Source organism: Salmo salar, chromosome ssa11 (assembly GCF_905237065.1).
Source record: "Salmo salar chromosome ssa11, Ssal_v3.1, whole genome shotgun sequence".
Taxonomy (NCBI): Eukaryota; Metazoa; Chordata; class Actinopteri; order Salmoniformes; family Salmonidae; genus Salmo; species Salmo salar.
Genome location: NC_059452.1, coordinates 27,021,229 through 27,039,055, shown reverse-complemented (window position 1 = coordinate 27,039,055; position 17,827 = coordinate 27,021,229). Strand labels below are relative to the sequence as shown.

The window sequence follows — 17,827 nt, the reverse complement described above, 5'->3', positions numbered from 1 at the left end:
TAATTGACTGTAGCCCATATAAAGCTACCAGTGGCTGAAAACACAATCACCAGGGGATGAACGAGTGACATATTTCCGGCCAAGGGTGGTTCATTTAAAAATCATTCCTTCCTCCCTCGCCCCTTGCCCTGCAAGTGTATACTCCTCAAACGTCATGATGCGTCATCAGAAGTGTCCACTTAATTTGAGGGCTGAGGGGATAGGGTGTGTCTTAAGTGTTTGGACCGCTGGCACTGATTAATTAGAGTCTCAATTAAAGGCGCAGTCTGTCATTTCTCTGTACTCCGTAGCATTCAGGCAGAGTACAAGCACAAGCAACTCATTGATATGTTAATTATATTTCTAAATTATAGCAGTAGTTCTAATGGTGTATGTCTGGTGTTGGTCAGGATGTGGAGCAGGGTCCTTGTCAGGAGAATAATATATGCATTTACACTGGCTAGGAAGTACATGCTGTGCGGAGTACAGTACTGAATTTAGCGGTGGAAAGTACAACTTTACTGCCTGTACTTATCTACCTAGTACACATTAACATGGGTTATTGCATTATAATTACACTGTAATAAGGTCTCTGAAATGGGTTACATTAATCTGTGCAGTTGAGACAAATTCACCCCACTGCCCTCCTAATCCAAGTGGGGCATGTCAGTCATAGTCAATACTGATAGGGCTGGGATGCATTTTCAATTTATGACAGTCAGACAGCCCAATTCAGATCTTTTTGCCATTAATGGGTATTTTGACCAATCAGATCAGATCTTTTGGCAAAGATCAGAATTGGGCTGCCTGTGTAAATGCAGCCTGAGTCACACAGTATCTGCAAATGCTTTCTTGAACCTTGAACTAAGTGTTGAAATAATTGCTGCTTCAGATAAAATAAAGGCCATAATAAGTTACATAACTTGTGTGGGATGGGCACTAGAACAGACTTCTGTAGAAGTTCTCAGTGAGAAAATATGTCAAAAATATTCACTGAAGAGTGACAATAAAATTGAGAATGAAATAACACCTCAAAAGTTGGTTCATAATAAAAACTAAAAGCTGAACACTAGGTATATATCCAACACAAAAATATATTGTGTGATGTTTACTGATTAAAAAAAAAGTGGATTTGAAACTGAAACAACTCCCTGGGGGGGTTCTGAAAGACAGTTATAAAGACCATACTATAATGGCCATACTATTTCAAGCATCATTCAGGTTCGCAGCTTGATATCACATAATGCCGACATACATTTTGAAACATTTTGTTCAGCACTCACTCACTTCAGCCAAAATCAGCTGATCGGCTTCACAAGCGTAGCCAGGTGTCACATGACACCTCCAGTCTTGAGAAACATGGCTGCACGACAGGAGTGAGTATATTCTGTTTTGTATTATTTCTGTGATTTCTCTTTGTGTTAAGCGTACTTGGCCACTGATTCTGAATTGAACAAATTATAATGCCAGAATTGTTAGCTCGCTAGCTATCTGCATAAACCTGATCAATTAAGGTAACTCTCGTTACCGGAGCTAGCTGTCAAGCACAAGAAAATAGCGGCGTACTTTTTGCAGGCTGGCAGTCAGGCATCAATGAGCAAAGTTGCCATTAACTAACTAACTATGCCTGTCTAACTTGACATTTATTCGCATAATAGGGAAAAAAACAGGTGGTTACAGCTCCAGTTTGTGGATAATATTAGCTAGTATCTCTACAGACGGATTGTTTCCGGAATAATTGCCAGGGACCTCACGATACGATATTATCACGATTGGTAGTGGCACATATTCAAACGAGAACTTTGAAGGGCGAAGTGGAGAAGGGTTCAATGTGAACAGCAGTTAAACATGGGTCAGTCGTTCGGAAGGGAGGGTCGGTACCGATCCCGGAGAAGCTGGCGGGAGCCCCGGGGAGAGTTCTCTTTTCTTTGTGAAGGGCAGGGCGCCCTGGGATGGGCTGAGCAGTAAGGGAGTGTGGATAAGAAGTGCGCAGATGCAGAAGGGCCACAATAGTGAAAGGGTCCAGAACATAGAATGGTGATGGGAATACAAGAAAAGGGTAAAGCATTGATTGATAACCAAGATGCACACAACACTGAAATGGGCTGTATATACAGCAGCTGAACATGGGTTAAGGGCATAAAAGATCAAATAAACAAGAAAGATAAAGATAAGATGGAGGCCATGTAATAATGGAGGGCCGTCAAACTACACAGGTCTAAGCCAAGGGACCTTACCTTCTAGTGCACGAGAGGTTAAAGGAGAGCTCAGGATGCAGTTCCTGATTATAGAAAAAAGTTGCCGCCAGTGGGTTGGGTTCAACTGGTGAAATCTTCTAATCTTGACTCGGCACAGCCACAGAGGAGTGGTCACTCCGAGGTGCCCGGTCCTCCCAGGTTTTCTCTATTGGGCACGACTAATAGGGAGTTTTTGTTCCTGGCCGCCGTATACTGACTCAAACGCGGTTAGCTCCAAGGAGTACAAGCTGGGTCAAGGGAAGCATTTGAAGTACAATTGTACCCTTCCGTCCAGCCCCGATATGGAGCGAACCAAATCAAAGTTTTTGTCTCGTCCGCCAAATACAACAGGTGTAGACCTTACAGTGAAATGCTTACTTACAGGCTCTAACCAATAGTGCAAAAAAGGTATTAGGTGAACAATGGGTAAGTAAAGAAATAAAAACAACAGTGAAAAATAACAGTAGCGAGGCTATATACAGTAGCAAGGCTATAAAAGTAGCGAGGCTACATACAGACACCGGTTAGTCGGGCTGATTGAGGTAGTACATGTAGATATGGTTAAAGTGACTATGCATATATGATGAACAGAGAGTAGCAGTAGCGTAAAAGAGGGGTTGGCGGGTGGCGGGACACAATTCAGATAGCCCTGTAAGCCAATGTGCGGGAGCACTAGTTGGTCGGGCCAATTGAGGTAGTATGTACATGAATGTATAGTTAAAGTGATATGATAAACGGAGTAGCAGCAGTGTAAAAAGGGGGGGGGCAGATAGTCCGGGTAGCCATTTGATTACCTGTTCAGGGGTCTTATGGCTTGGGGGTAAAAACTGTTGAAAAGCCTTTTTGTCCTAGACTTGGCACTCTGGTACCACTTGCCATGCGATAGTAGAGAGAACCGTCTATGAGGGCCCATTAGTAAGGAATTCCGCTTGGTTACGTCAAACCACCGCTCGTTCAACTAACACGGAACCCAAACCGGCTGCGTGCGTGCACCATCGTGCATACATTTATTTTGTCCCCCCACACCAAACGCGATCACGACACGCAGGTTAAAATATGAAAACAAACTATGAATCAATTATATTAATTTGGGGACAGGTCGAAAAGCATTAAACATTTATGGCAATTTAACTAGTTAGCTTGCACTTGCTAGCTAATTTGTCCTATTTAGCTAGCTTGCTGTTGCTAGCTAATTTGTCCTGGGATATAAACATTGAGTTGTTATTTTCCCTGAAATGCACAAGGTCCTCTACTCCGCCAATTAATCCACACACAAAACGGTCAACCGAATCGTTTCTAGTCATCTCTCTTCCTTCCAGGCTTTTTCTTCTCTTGACTTTTATATTGCGATTCGCAACTTTCATAAATTAGGTGTATTACCGCCACGTGGGTATAACCAGTGAGGAGATGGCACATGGGTACCTGCTTCTATAAACCAATGAGGAGATGGGAGAGGCAGGACTTGCAGCGCGATCTGCGTCAGAAATAGAACTGATTTCTATTTTAGCCCATGACAACGCAGACGATCGTTGGCGCAATAATTGAATAACATAGATTTCAAAATGTATTTTGCGACGCGAGCGGTGTGGTCAGCCTGTAAGGCTGGGTTAAAGCTAGATAGGAGGAGTGAAAAGAGAACTCCAAACCCCACAAGTGTGTTGCATTGTGGGGAGTAAGTAAGGCCTCAGGTCTGAAGGAATGCAGTTGATGCACAACTAACAACGCAGAATTGTCAAGCTCGTCGGGTTTGGCGCAAGCGGATGTCAAAGTGAAGAAATCCAACCAGCGGAACTCCTATCACGGTGCTGTGCTCCTCATATCAATATGTAAATATCAGCAACACGCATGTTACGGCGAGAGCAACTATGACTCTGTTAAGGTAGCCACTTAGCTAGGTGCCGATACAATATGTACTGCGATTCTATATGTATCACAATTTATCACATTTCGATGTTAAATAAATAGTGCTCACTATATGTCTGCGGCAGAGGGACAGGAGAGAAGCATAATAATAAAAATTCATTTTGATCAGTCAAGTGCTGAAAACATGTTGGCTCACCATTTAAAAGTAAGATTGAAGCTAAATTAATGTTATAGAAAAAAGATACGTTTTTGCGTAGGTACAGCCACTAGCAGGTAAAAATAAAGGGAATCAATACTTGGAGTCATAGAATTGATATATTGTCAAAAATAGTATTGCAATACTCTACTGCAATGGTCACCAACCTTTTCTGAGTCAAGATCACTTTTGCAGTCAAAAAACAAGCGGAGATCTACCACTCAGATTCTTTTAAAAACATGTAAGCCTATTCAACATTAATAAAAACAGTTCTGTAGGAATTAAGTTTGTGCAGTAGGTCAAAAACGTTATCACATCATATTGGCTACAGTATATGTGCTTGGCCTGGCAATATTATTCTTCTAAAACCATATTATATTTAAAAACTCGAGCTTTGATAACAAAATAGATCAGTTGTACCACTTGCGAGGCATAGCTGAGCATAAATTGAAGTAATTTGCTTTTTTATTTTACTGGACTGACAGTACCTGCATCTGATGGTCAGTCTCAGTGGAGGGAGGGAGAGAGCAGCAGAGGGTCCGCCTCTCACTGTCCCTACTCTCTCCTTTCCTCCGGTGAGACTGGCCAGAGAGAGGACACCATCCTACCACTGATGGTCAATACACTTAGCTACTAATTCATTGCAGCTGTGGCACGAGAGGAAGTAGGGAGAAGTGTGTTTTGTAAAAGTGTTGACAGTGCTGCATAAAAACTTAATTAAACAAACTCACTCATGAAAACAGCAGGGCTTTTCTGTATTCTGACAGTTTATCCCTGGTCATGGTTTTAGAAGTTATGAAATCTCACATAGGCTAGTATCAAACTTTGCTGTGGGGTTGTGGAAGCGTTACTAGGCATGGTGATAAAATGTTGAGCTATCTATTTGGCCAGTGCACTTGATTTAACGACAGCTCTTCTGGTCCGCCCGTAGTGGGTTTGAAATTGTTCAGAACACTTTGCCTACCTGGCATGCAGGGCTTCTGAATCAAGTGCACCTTCCGCCAAAAGTGCAAAGTCAAATAAATAAAGGAGCGCAAGCCTTTATCGTTGGCTTTTCTACAGATATGTTTGGTGATCAACTAGGAATGCCTAGAAGACCGACTGGTTGGTGACCACTGCTCTACTGTATCGATTTCCCCCATCCCTACAATATGTCAATGCTCCAATTGTTATTAATTAATATAGAGGATATATGATGCATTATACTCTATCCTCCTATAATAGCTCATGTTTCTTGTTTAAATGTTCTACATCTCTAAAACAGGAAGTGCACATTGAAACCTACTCACATGATCACAGAAGTGTTTAGACATCTTATTGTCGAGTTGACAAAATCTGAGGCAGGTTGGTGATCAACAACTCTACGTTTAGTGACCTTTGATCATGTACATCGGACTTTGTTGTTACTAAATCACCCAAGGAAGGGAGCACTCTCCAGAGATCAAGTGTTATCTTTACCACACACTGGGGATCATTGAAACCAGATCCATTTAGGGCAATGCTGTTCTACAGTTTGTGCAAAATCATCTTTTTTGTTGAGTGTAAAACTCTTGAGTCCTAAAAATGGTCAACGTCTATGTCCTCACCACTTCTGCTAAAGTTTCACTAAAAATGTAACTTTCATAACTGTGTGCAGTATAATGATGAACAATGATTTTTTTTTTACATTGTATATTTACTAAAGGGTTTGTAAGTATTTTTTATTGATTATTGTTTTAGATAGAATCAGTTCGAACTGAAACAAAGGCAGGCAATTGGGTTAGCTAACTGAAAATAGAAAACTACTAGACAGTAATGTACAACATATTAACCCATTTCCCAATGCTGTCTTTCTGTAGACCTGTGTATTGGCTGGGTAAAGACACCCTGAGAGTGTCAGCAGCCCTGTTTGCTGAGAACCGGCGGCGGCTGTGCCAAGGCCTGAAGGCCAAGGATGGGGTGGCCCCCAAGTCTGTAGTCGTGCTGCAGGGAGGGGAGCAGAAGCAGAGATACTGCACCGATACAGACATGCTCTTCAGACAGGTACATGTAAGGATCGGTGTCCCACTAGCGGGACAACTTCCTGTGAAACTGGAGGGCGTGCAATTCAAATAAATAATCATAAATATTATGGATTTTAAACATTTATGTACATATAAGTGTCTTATATTGGCTGAAAGCTTAAATTCTTGTTAATCTAACTGCAATGTCCGATTTACAGTAGCTATTATGGCGAAAACATGCCATGCGATTGTTTGAGGATGGCGCCCCAGATCAAAATATTTTTCCACCGGCACAGGTTTCATAAATTCACATATAACGATTAAATATTCACATAGTTTTTGAAAATCTTCCTCTGATTTGCAATCCCAAGGGTCCCAGCTATAACATGTAGTGTCATTTTGTTAGATAAAATCCTTCTTTATATCCCAAAAAGTCTGTTTAGTTGGCGCCATCGATTTGAGTAATCCACTCGTTCAACTTGCAGAGAAATGAATCTGAAAATCTACCCCTAAACTTTGTTTCAACAAGTCAAAATACATTTCTATTTACTCCTCAGATACCCTAAAATGTAATCAAACTATAATATTTATTTCGGAAAGAAGTATGTTCAATAGGAAACCGATTTTAGCAGGTGCGTAATGTCTCCATGGCGCACGCAAACACGAATTTCCAAGACTGTGTCCCTCTACTATAACTGTTATTTCTTATTCGTTTCTAAAGTTACAAGCCTGAAACCTTGAACATAGACTGCTGACACCCTGTGGAAGCCATAGGAATTGCATGCAGGGAGCTAATTTTCAATATGACCTTTCTCTTGCATTTCTAAGAGGATGTTCTCCAAACAAAAACAAAAAATTCCAGTTGGTTTTTCTTTGGATTTTCTCCTACCATATCTATTGTTATATTCTCCTACATTATTTTAAAATGTTTACACAAACTTCAAAGTGTTTTCTTTCCAATGGTACCAATTATATGCATATCCTGGCTTTAGGGCCTGAGCTACAGGCAGTTTACTTTGGGCACGTGATTCAGGCAGGAAGTGGAGAAAAAAGGGGCCTAGCCCTAACAGTCAGTTACAGATATGCCATTGTTTATCCTAAAGCGACGTACAGTAATAAGTGCATACATTTTCATATTCAGCGACAATTGAATTCACTATCCTTGCGTTGCTCTACCAGCTGAGCAACATAGGATCACACATTGATGAGATGGATGGAGGTGTGACTGAGCGGACCCTGGCTGACTCTTTTGACTCATGTGGTTCTGTTCTGTAGGAGTCCTTCTTCCATTGGGCTTTTGGAGTGACTGAAGCCGACTGCTACGGAGCCATCGATGTGGACACAGGAAAATCCATCCTCTTTGTCCCCAAGCTGCCTGAGAGCTATGCAACCTGGATGGGAGAGTGAGTCAGTGACGTAACTCAAACTATATGTGAAAGTGATCAGCCTCAGGAGACAGCCTACCACTTTCAGCATCATGGACTCACAAAGACACTAAGAATACTCCTTAGGCCTGCTCATTAAAACCGATTGTGTCATTGTCTGTTGACAGGATCCATCCGCGGGAATACTTCAAGGAGAAATACGCAGTCGATGAGGTGCAATACACCTGTGATGTAAGTTAGTGTGTCACGTTTGCATGCACATACTGTACACCTTACCCATCTTTGTAGTGTTGTAGCTTAGCTTGTGATCTTGTAGCTTCACTCGTTTCCCTCTATTTGATAGTGTCAGTTCTCTGATCCCTCAACAATTCTGCCTTTCTGTCTGAACTCTTACAGATTGCTGATGTCTTCTCCAAGATGAAGCTTGGAGCTCTTCTCACTTTGGTATGCTCTTAATATATCATGTTGATGCTATGATAGTGGTTTACAGTAGCAATTCATTAGATAAAGTATAATTTTAAGAGACATGAAAGTGGGCCTGGTAATTGTATTATGTTTCTTCCAGCGTGGACAGAACACAGACAGTGGGAGTATCTGCCGCGAAGCCTCCTTTGAAGGAATCAGTCAGTACGTTTAATTGGCATCAATTAATGTCCATTTGAAAGTTGGTATTTCTAATTTATTTGGTTGAATGTTTTACCTTGATAAATATGATCTTGTGTCTTATATTTCAGATTCCAAGTGAACAACACTCTTCTGCATCCAGTCATTGTGGAATGGTAAGTACTGTATGATACTATATCCAGCTCGTAACCATTGGATGCTGCTTCTTTTCTGTTATGTGGAACTATTTTTGTAAAACCTTATTAGTCTACTGTGGCTGTTTCACACTGAGTCATCTGAGGTGGTGACTGCATCTCTAATGTGAAGAGAACCATTAAGACATAAATGGTGGTAGAAACCATAACCAAGAATAGAATCAGAAAAACACCTCACTAACAAGATGGTAAGAAGCTGATTTTCCTGAAAGATAAAGAGGGGAATGTAAGGCTCCTCCAGCAGTGAGGAATGGATGAGTAATACAGGTATTATTTCTGCATTCATTATGAGATAGCAAATATAAAGCACACACATAAACACAGAGCTTTAGCTTTGATCATCATTCTTTTGTTTCTGGCTTGGTGCTATAAGCCAGGCCTAGTATGTGTTTGTGCATGATAGAATTAAGCAAAAATGCCTGAGGGGGTGCGGTATATGACCAATATACCACGGTTAAGGGCTGTTCTTATGCACGCCACAATGTGGAGTGCCTGAATACAGCCCTCAGCTGTGGTATATTGGCCATACCACAAACCCTGAGGTGCCTTATTACTATTATAAGCTGGTTACCAACATTATTGAACAGTAAAAAGTAATGTTATGTCATACCGGTGGTATACGGTCTGATATACCACGGCTTTCAGCCAATCAGCATTCAGGGCTCGAACCACCCAGTTTATAATATAGAAATATACACCTGGCCTATTGATCTAAGAGGCCCTTGACTCCTTGTTCCTTCTCTTCCTGCAGCCGGCTGACTAAGACTGACATGGAGCTGGAGGTTCTGCGATACACTAACCGGATTTCCAGTGAAGCCCATAAAGAGGTAAAATCCTGCAGGACAGACAGATAGACATACCTGCCACAGGGGGAGAAGGAGCTCCAGGTTCTGACTCATCTCATTTGATCTGTGCATTTTGGATATTAGGGGATCAAAAGTATTGGGACAAATTCACTTATGTGTATTAAAGTAGTCCACAGTTTAGTATTTGGTCCCATATTCCTAGCACGCAATAACTACATCAAGCTTGTGAATCTTCAAACTTGTTGGATGCATTTGCTGTTTGTTTTGGTTGTGTTTCAGATTATTTTGTGCCCAATAGAAATGAATGGTAAATAATGTATTGTGTCATTTTGGAGTCACTTTTATTGTAAATAAGAATAGAATGTTTCTAAACACTATTACATTAATGTGGGTTCTACCATGATTCTGAGTAGTCCTGAATCAATTGTGAATAAAGGTGAGTGAGAAAGTTGGACACACAAATATCATACCCCCAAAAAAGGCTAACCTCCGTTATTATAATGTTGAGAGGTTAGCATGTCTTGGGGGAATGATATAAAAGGCTAACCTCCGTTATTATAATGTTGAGAGGTTAGCATGTCTTGGGGGTATGATATAAAAGGCTAACCTCCGTTATTATAATGTTGAGAGGTTAGCATGTCTTGGGGGTATGATATAAAAGGCTAACCTCCGTTATTATAATGTTGAGAGGTTAGCATGTCTTGGGGGTATGATATAAAAGGCTAATCTCCGTTATTATAATGTTGAGAGGTTAGCATGTCTTGGGGGTATGATATAAAAGGCTAACCTCCGTTATTATAATGTTGAGAGGTTAGCATGTCTTGGGGGTATGATATAAAAGGCTAACCTCCGTTATTATAATGTTGAGAGGTTAGCATGTCTTGGGGGAATGATATAAAAGCCTAACCTCCGTTATTATAATGTTGAGAGGTTAGCATGTCTTGGGGGTATGATATAAAAGGCTAACCTCCGTTATTATAATGTTGAGAGGTTAGCATGTCTTGGGGGTATGATATAAAAGGCTAATCTCCGTTATTATAATGTTGAGAGGTTAGCATGTCTTGGGGGTATGATATTTGTGTGTCTAACTTTCTTACACATCATTATTCACAATTCATTCAGGACTATCTGTAGTCATGGTAGCATCCAGATGAATGTAGAAGTGTTTAGAAACATATTCTGTTCTTATTTACAATAAAAGTGACTCCAAAAGAACACTACTTTACTTACCATTAATTTCTATTGGGCACAAAATAATCTGAAACACAACCAAAACAAACAGCAAATGCATCCAACAAGTTTCTAGAGACACAAGCTTCATGTAATCATTGCATGCTAGGAATATGAGACCAAATACTGAACTTTTGACTTCTTTAGAACACATGTACAGTATATATGACTTCATTTGTCCCAATACGTTTGGTCCCCTAAAATGGGGGGACTATGTACAAAAAGTGCTGTAATTTCTAAACGGTTCACCTGATATGGATGGAAATACCCTCAAATTAAAGCAGGGAGTCTGAACTTTAACCAAAGTGCTGGAGTACAGAGCCAAAACAACCAAAAATGTGTCAATGTCCCAAAACCTTTGGAGATCACCATGTTGTTATATCATGATTAATAAATGAATATAATCAAAGCTAAAAGAATACATCTCAGAGGCATCATTGCCCACTTGCAACCTTGTATATCACAGGTACGGCCAACCTGAAGTGCTGTTGTCTTTCTCCTCAGATCATGAAGCATGTGAGACCTGGACAGAAAGAATATGAAATGGAGAGGTGAGTGGAGCTTTTTATCATGAAGGGTATGCCAGCTATATTGAACTGTTTGTACCATATAAAGGTATATTGTGTGACGAAAGGCTATGTGGTGTACTATGTCCTGTCTGACCATAAAGGTGACGGTAAAACGGTATGTTCCTTATCTATGAAGGTGTGTTCCTCTGGATAAACTACATTCACAGCAAGTATTTGGACAAATTCACTTAGTGTTTTCAAGTAGTCAAAAGTGTAGTATTTGGTCCCATATTCCTTGCATGCAATGACGACATCAAGCTTGTGACTAAAAACGTGTTGGATACATTTATTATAAGTAAGAATAGAAGATGCTTCTGAAAACTTCTATATTCATGTGAATGCTACCATGATAATCGACTATCATGAATGAATCGGGAAAAAGGAAAAGGTTAGAGGCACAAATATCACCCCCCCGCCCTTTTTAACCTGGTTATTGGTAATGGTGAAGGGTTAGCATGTTGTTTTGTAGCCTCTGAACAGCATCTCACTGATCATTATTCATGATTCATTCATGATTTTTCTTAATCATGGCATTATGAGGATTTATTTAGAAGTGTTATTTAGAAGAAATATCTTTATCTACTCACGATGAATGATGACTAATCATTTTCTTTCTGTTACTATTTGGCAAAACATAATCCAAAACAAGCTACAAATGTATCCAATGAATTTGTAGAGTCACAAGTTTGATGTAGTCATTGCATGCAAGGAATATGGGACCAAATACTTAACCTTTGACTACTTTGATACACTATAAGCACATTCGTCCGAATACTTATGACTTCTTCACATGGGGGGGACAATACATGAACTGCTTTCATTTGTAAATGGTTAAACAGATACAATATGCATGGAAATACCCTCAAATAAAAGGTGACATTCTGTACTGTCACCTCATGTGAAACATTTGATCTCAAACCTAAAATGCTGGAGTATAGAGCCAAATGGAAAAAATGGCTTCACTGTCCAAATACGTATGGAGGGGAGTGTATTTTACAATGTAGTAACAGCCACCCACTGAGCTGAATCAATTTCCTGTTTCTAGCTGGCAGCTTTTTGTGTTTTTAATGAAACCTTCATCTGGGTGGCTGAAGAATGTAAATAATCTGAGCTACTATAGCAGCGCCCCTCACCAGCCCACTATCTGACTAATTGACTGCAGAAAGAACGTGCAGCAGAGAATATGTAATCACTGACTCAAGTCTCCAGTGGATAGACCAATAATCAAGTGAAGATGAGTCCAAATGCTTTTATCATACTATCCTCCAGTTAAGTATCAGGCGATGGAGATCTTCAAGGTGGGAGGTTTAGATGACTCCCTTCTTGTATTCTAGGCTAATCAATATCAAAAAGGAGGTTAACCCTTGATTACACTTCGTTGTTAGAGCTGTGGAGCTTCTTGTGTATGGTTGTTCATGTCAGTGCTTTTCTGTTGCAGCCTGTTCCAGCACTACTGCTACTCTCATGGGGGAATGCGTCACACCTCCTACACCTGTATCTGTGGAACGTAAGGCACTTCCCTTTGCTACACAGAAATGGGTTCATTTAATGGAGAACATATCTGAAATGCGTGACATCATCTGTTACATTTTGACGTACAGAATTGAGGTGCTATTGTTCGATCTGACGTGTGTTCAGTGCCTCTATAATGACCTACTCGTATGCTTAAATCTTCAACAGTGGAAACAACGGCTCAGTCCTGCACTACGGCCATGCAGGAGCTCCCAATGACAAGACCATCGATGACGGAGACATGTGGTAAGTCGGCGATCATTTCACATGATGTGAAGTTATTCCACTCCTCAATTGTCCTTTTTGGGTTGTTTGCTTGATTTTATTAGATTCTGTGTTCATTTTGTCTTGGATTTGTATATCAAAAACACTTGCAGTGATCTGTTGTTTTGTTTAATGGAATACTGTACATCTCAGAGAGCTACACCTCCCCTGCTGTCATTAGTATAGTAGGGTGTTGTGTTGTTTAATAGAATACTGTACATCTCAGAGAGCTACACCTCCCCTGCTGTCATTAGTATAGTAGGGTGTTGTTTTGTTTAATGGAATACTGTACATCTGAGAGCTACACCTCCCCTGCTGTCATTAGTATAGTAGGGTGTTGTTTTGTTTAATGGAATACTGTACATCTGAGAGCTACACCTCCCCTGCTGTCATTAGTATAGTAGGGTGATGTTTAATAGAATACTGTACATCTCAGAGAGCTACACCTCCCCTGCTGTCATTAGTATAGTAGGGTGTTGTTTAATGGAATACTGTACATCTCAAAGAGCTACACCTCCCCTGCTGTCATTAGTATAGTAGGGTGTTGTTTAATGGAATACTGTACATCTCAGAGAGCTACACCTCCCCTGCTGTCATTAGTATAGTAGGGTGTTGTTTTGTTTAATGGAATACTGTACATCTCAGAGAGCTACACCTCCCCTGCTGTCATTAGTATAGTAGGGTGTTGTTTAATGGAATACTGTACATCTCAGAGAGCTACACCTCCCCTGCTGTCATTAGTATAGTAGGGTGTTGTTTAATGGAATACTGTACATCTCAGAGAGCTACACCTCCCCTGCTGTCATTAGTATAGTAGGGTGTTGTTTAATGGAATACTGTACATCTCAGAGAGCTACACCTCCCCTGCTGTCATTAGTATAGTAGGGTGTTGTTTTGTTTAATGGAATACTGTACATCTCAGAGAGCTACACCTCCCCTGCTGTCATTAGTATAGTAGGGTGTTGTTTTGTTTAATGGAATACTGTACATCTCAGAGAGCTACACCTCCCCTGCTGTCATTAGTATAGTAGGGTGTTGTTTTGTTTAATGGAATACTGTACATCTCAGAGAGCTACACCTCCCCTGCTGTCATTAGTATAGTAGGGTGTTGTTTTGTTTAATGGAATACTGTACATCTCAGAGAGCTACACCTCCCCTGCTGTCATTAGTATAGTAGGGTGTTGTTTTGTTTAATGGAATACTGTACATCTCAGAGAGCTACACCTCCCCTGCTGTCATTAGTATAGTAGGGTGATGTTTTGTTCTCCCTGTCAGCTGGATCCACTGAGTGGCTCTCCCATGGGTTTACTCAGACAGAGCACAGCTTGGACTGGGTTTGAACATAAGTCAGGCTGTGTGTATAGGGATACTGATGGAGATTTAAAGTGGCTGTGTGGAGCGCCCATGGTGACACAACATGAGCACCTTTGAAAGGCAAAACTTGTATTCATTCTGATGTACATGCTGTGAACAATTTCTCTGATTTATGTTTGGAAATAATGATGCCGGAATGGCTGTAGAGCCCTGTGGGTGAGCAGTAACACTGGTCTAACTGTGACGTGTGGTTTTTCCCTTGCAGTCTGTTTGACATGGGTGGAGAATACTACTGCTACTCCTCTGACATCACCTGCTCCTTCCCAGCCAATGGAAAGTTCACTCCAGACCAGAAGGCCATCTATGAGGCTGTGCTCAAGTCATCACGGGCTGTCATGGCTGCCATTAAACCAGGTATGATCCTACTGTACACAGGCAGGATAGAGGAAGCATTCACTAAACAGTACATACTTAGCTTGGGCACAAGGAAGGATTATACATTTAATAAATTCATTTGTTCCATGGTTTGAGTAATAGTGAGTTGTTGCAGACTGAAGACTACCACAGAACATGCCATATCCTCACCACTAGTCATTATCACCTGCATACTAGGCTGCTTTGAAACTTTTAACCTCTGATTTAAAAACCTGACTGAAGGTGGTCTTGTGTTTCAGAGGTCAAGTGGACAGAGATGCACCGTCTGGCTGACCAGGTTCACCTAGAGGAGCTGGTGAAGATTGGGATCCTGCATGGGAGTGTGGAGGACATGCTGAAGGTCCACATGGGCTCTGTCTTCATGCCCCACGGCCTGGGACACCTGCTGGGCATCGACGTGCACGACGTGGGCGGATACCCAGAGGTCAGTACCAGAGAGATGGATACAGTATTCTATTTATCAATGATCAGTGCTACAGAAAGTTCTAAATACACTTCCAAAAAGACACGTATCTTTCCTTCTAGACAAAGCTAACGTCCGTGTCATGCCGCTTGTTCTTGGTTACACAGGGTATTGAGCGGGTCAACGAGCCCGGTCTGAAGAGCTTGAGGATGGGCCGTCTGGTGCAGGAACGCATGGTCCTGACTGTGGAGCCTGGTATCTACTTCATCAACCACCTGCTTGACCAGGCCTTGGCCAACCCAGCCCAGAGCTGCTTCATCAACAATGAAGTGCTGGCTCGCTTCCGTGGATTTGGAGGGGTACGTTTACCTAGCCACAGACAGTTTGTACTTATTAGTTTATGTGCTGGTTTTACTGTCAATGTCAACCACCCAAAGCTTGCACATAGTAACTCCTTTGTCTCAATCTACTCCATGGCAGCAAATAATATACACATTATGCTGTTCTGTTAAGTCTTCTGCTATAACTGCTTCCCCTGATTTATTATCTGCTGTTGATTATTAACCTTGGCTCTGACCCTCAAATGTGTCTCACTGGATGTTTCCCCCTCTGTCCAGGTGCGTATTGAGGACGACATTGCCGTGACTGCCAGCGGAATGGAGCTGCTCACCTGTGTCCCTCGTACAGTGGAGGAGATTGAGGATTTCATGGCCGACCGTGGAAAATCCTTCTAAATAATTTCACTCACATCCAAGCTGATCTAACCAAATGGTATTTTCACTCCTAAATCTGGAGAATATCTGTCTTCTCATGTAAGGGATGCAGTTTCTCTAATGATATCTTGCCAGTCTACATTATGCCATATATAATCAATAATGGATGCATTAGATGCAGAACTTTTCAATCTTAAAAGGTGTCTGTTTAATCTCAGTGAATGCAGTATCAGTAGCATAACACACTAGTACACAAATGCAGGTTAAACTACCTATACTATTGGAAGCTCTTAGTGATAAAGATGATTATTGTGAAAATGAAGAGAAATGCAGTGAATTAAACTGCTGTGGCCATCTTGCCACGTAAAAACAGTGTTGACGGTTGATAATATTTCAGTGCCTGGTTAATTGCTTTATGACTGTGCGTAATAGAGACTTTATTTTCTTGGACGTTTATACAATTCTCATAAAATACAGTTTAATTGAAGTAAATAAACCCCTCAATTTGCAGTTTTGCGTCCTGTGACATTTGTAGACTGTGCTTCCATTTGTAGATGCCAGGGAACATAAAGTGTCGTGGAACAGAGGGTTGGTTTACTACAACTTTGTAGTAATACTGCCAGTCTTCACTAGATGGGGTCCTTAAGTCATTCTGAAGTTCATGTAGCTCCGGTAAGAGTTGCCTTGTATCGATGCCCTTATTTGTTACAGATTTGATTCACAACACCAGTGAACTGGTGTTCAGATAAATGGAATGACTACAAATATGCACTAAATAAGTATAAACAGACATTTATTTACCTATTCTCTCCAAAACGGTGTCAATCAAACCTTTCCCATTTCAATAATGAAGTAGTGTAGAGTACATTGCAGATGTTTGCATTAGAATTCCAAATACTAAAGTATAGCATTTCAGTCATACACCATGTCTCTGATTTAAAAAAGAGAAAGATGGTGTTAAATCATAAACTTAAATACTTGGCAGTTGGCAAATTCAGTTAATTCCCTTTAACTCAAAGTTGCATTGAATACATTGTATTATCATGTCTTTAGCTATTGAGTCCATCTGAGACGTAGCATCTCATTACACATACAGTACATACAGGATGAGAACACATCAACCATGATAAATATGTCCTCAAAACCTTTTTTTACAGTGAATGTTACTAGGATGGATGCAATCAAAAGGGAACTCCTTGCTCTTGAGGTACAATACAGGATAAAGGACAAAATAATGGGGCATAATACTTTACTGGCGTGATCAATTTATCACCTTTGTTTAGATGTTTACCAGGCCTACGTGAGTAAAAGTTTCAATTTACTCAAATGTACTTTTTTTTAAATGATTTGGGAAAATTGTGGTACATTACTGCAGTTATAAAGTGTCATGAATAATCCAGTATCCTTTTAGTGAATTAATGTTTACATTTTCACATGAGCATAAAAATGTATAATGGTGTAATCTTTTTATCTCACGCAAATGTAGTAGCTCTTTTACCTTCTCTTTAAGAAGTATAGTGTTCTAGAACTTGTAACCATCTGCTTTAACCATCCAGTGGGCTCTGGAATGCCTACATCCTTTTCCTAGGCAGCGATTGGTAGAGAGGTAACAGACGTTTTAACCCTGCAGCCAAAAGGGGCCACTGGTGCCGATAAACCAGCACCCTCCCTGGGGACCCCAACAAATAAATAAAGAGGGCTTTCTGCTCTGTTCAGTCACTGGGAGAATTGCCTTCAGTTCAGCAACTTCACTCAATTATATATATATATATATAAGTACCAGTCAAACGTTTGTACACACCTACTCATTCCAGGGTTTTTCTTTGTTTTTACTATTTTCTACATTGTAGAATAATAGTGAAGACATCAAAACTATGAAATAACACATATCAACTCATGCAGTAACCAGAAAAGTGTTAAACAAATCAAAATATATTTATATTATACAAAGTAGCCACCCTTTGCCTTGACAGATTTGCACACATTTGGCATTCTCTCAAAGAGCTTCATAGCTTCACCTGGAATGCATTTCAATTAACAGGTGTGCCTTGTTAACCTGTGGAATGTCTCTCTTTCTTAATGCGTTTAAGCCAATCAGTTGTGTTGTGACAAGGTACATGT

General features: G+C 40.6%; 1 protein-coding gene across 1 annotated transcript; it reads left to right on the top strand.

Moving 5' to 3' along the window:
• Window positions 1–1,055: 1,055 nt before the first annotated feature.
• Window positions 1,056–16,216, top strand: LOC106562343 (xaa-Pro dipeptidase). Its single transcript, XM_014127165.2, has 15 exons — window positions 1,056–1,355; window positions 6,114–6,297; window positions 7,533–7,660; window positions 7,810–7,873; window positions 8,039–8,086; window positions 8,208–8,269; window positions 8,377–8,421; window positions 9,212–9,287; window positions 11,001–11,047; window positions 12,504–12,572; window positions 12,746–12,823; window positions 14,421–14,569; window positions 14,830–15,014; window positions 15,161–15,352; window positions 15,611–16,216. The coding sequence occupies exons 1-15, from the start codon at window positions 1,315–1,317 to the stop codon at window positions 15,725–15,727; spliced, it is 1,485 nt and encodes a 494-aa protein (XP_013982640.2). The 5' UTR covers window positions 1,056–1,314; the 3' UTR covers window positions 15,728–16,216.
• The last annotated feature ends 1,611 nt before the right edge of the window (window positions 16,217–17,827 follow it).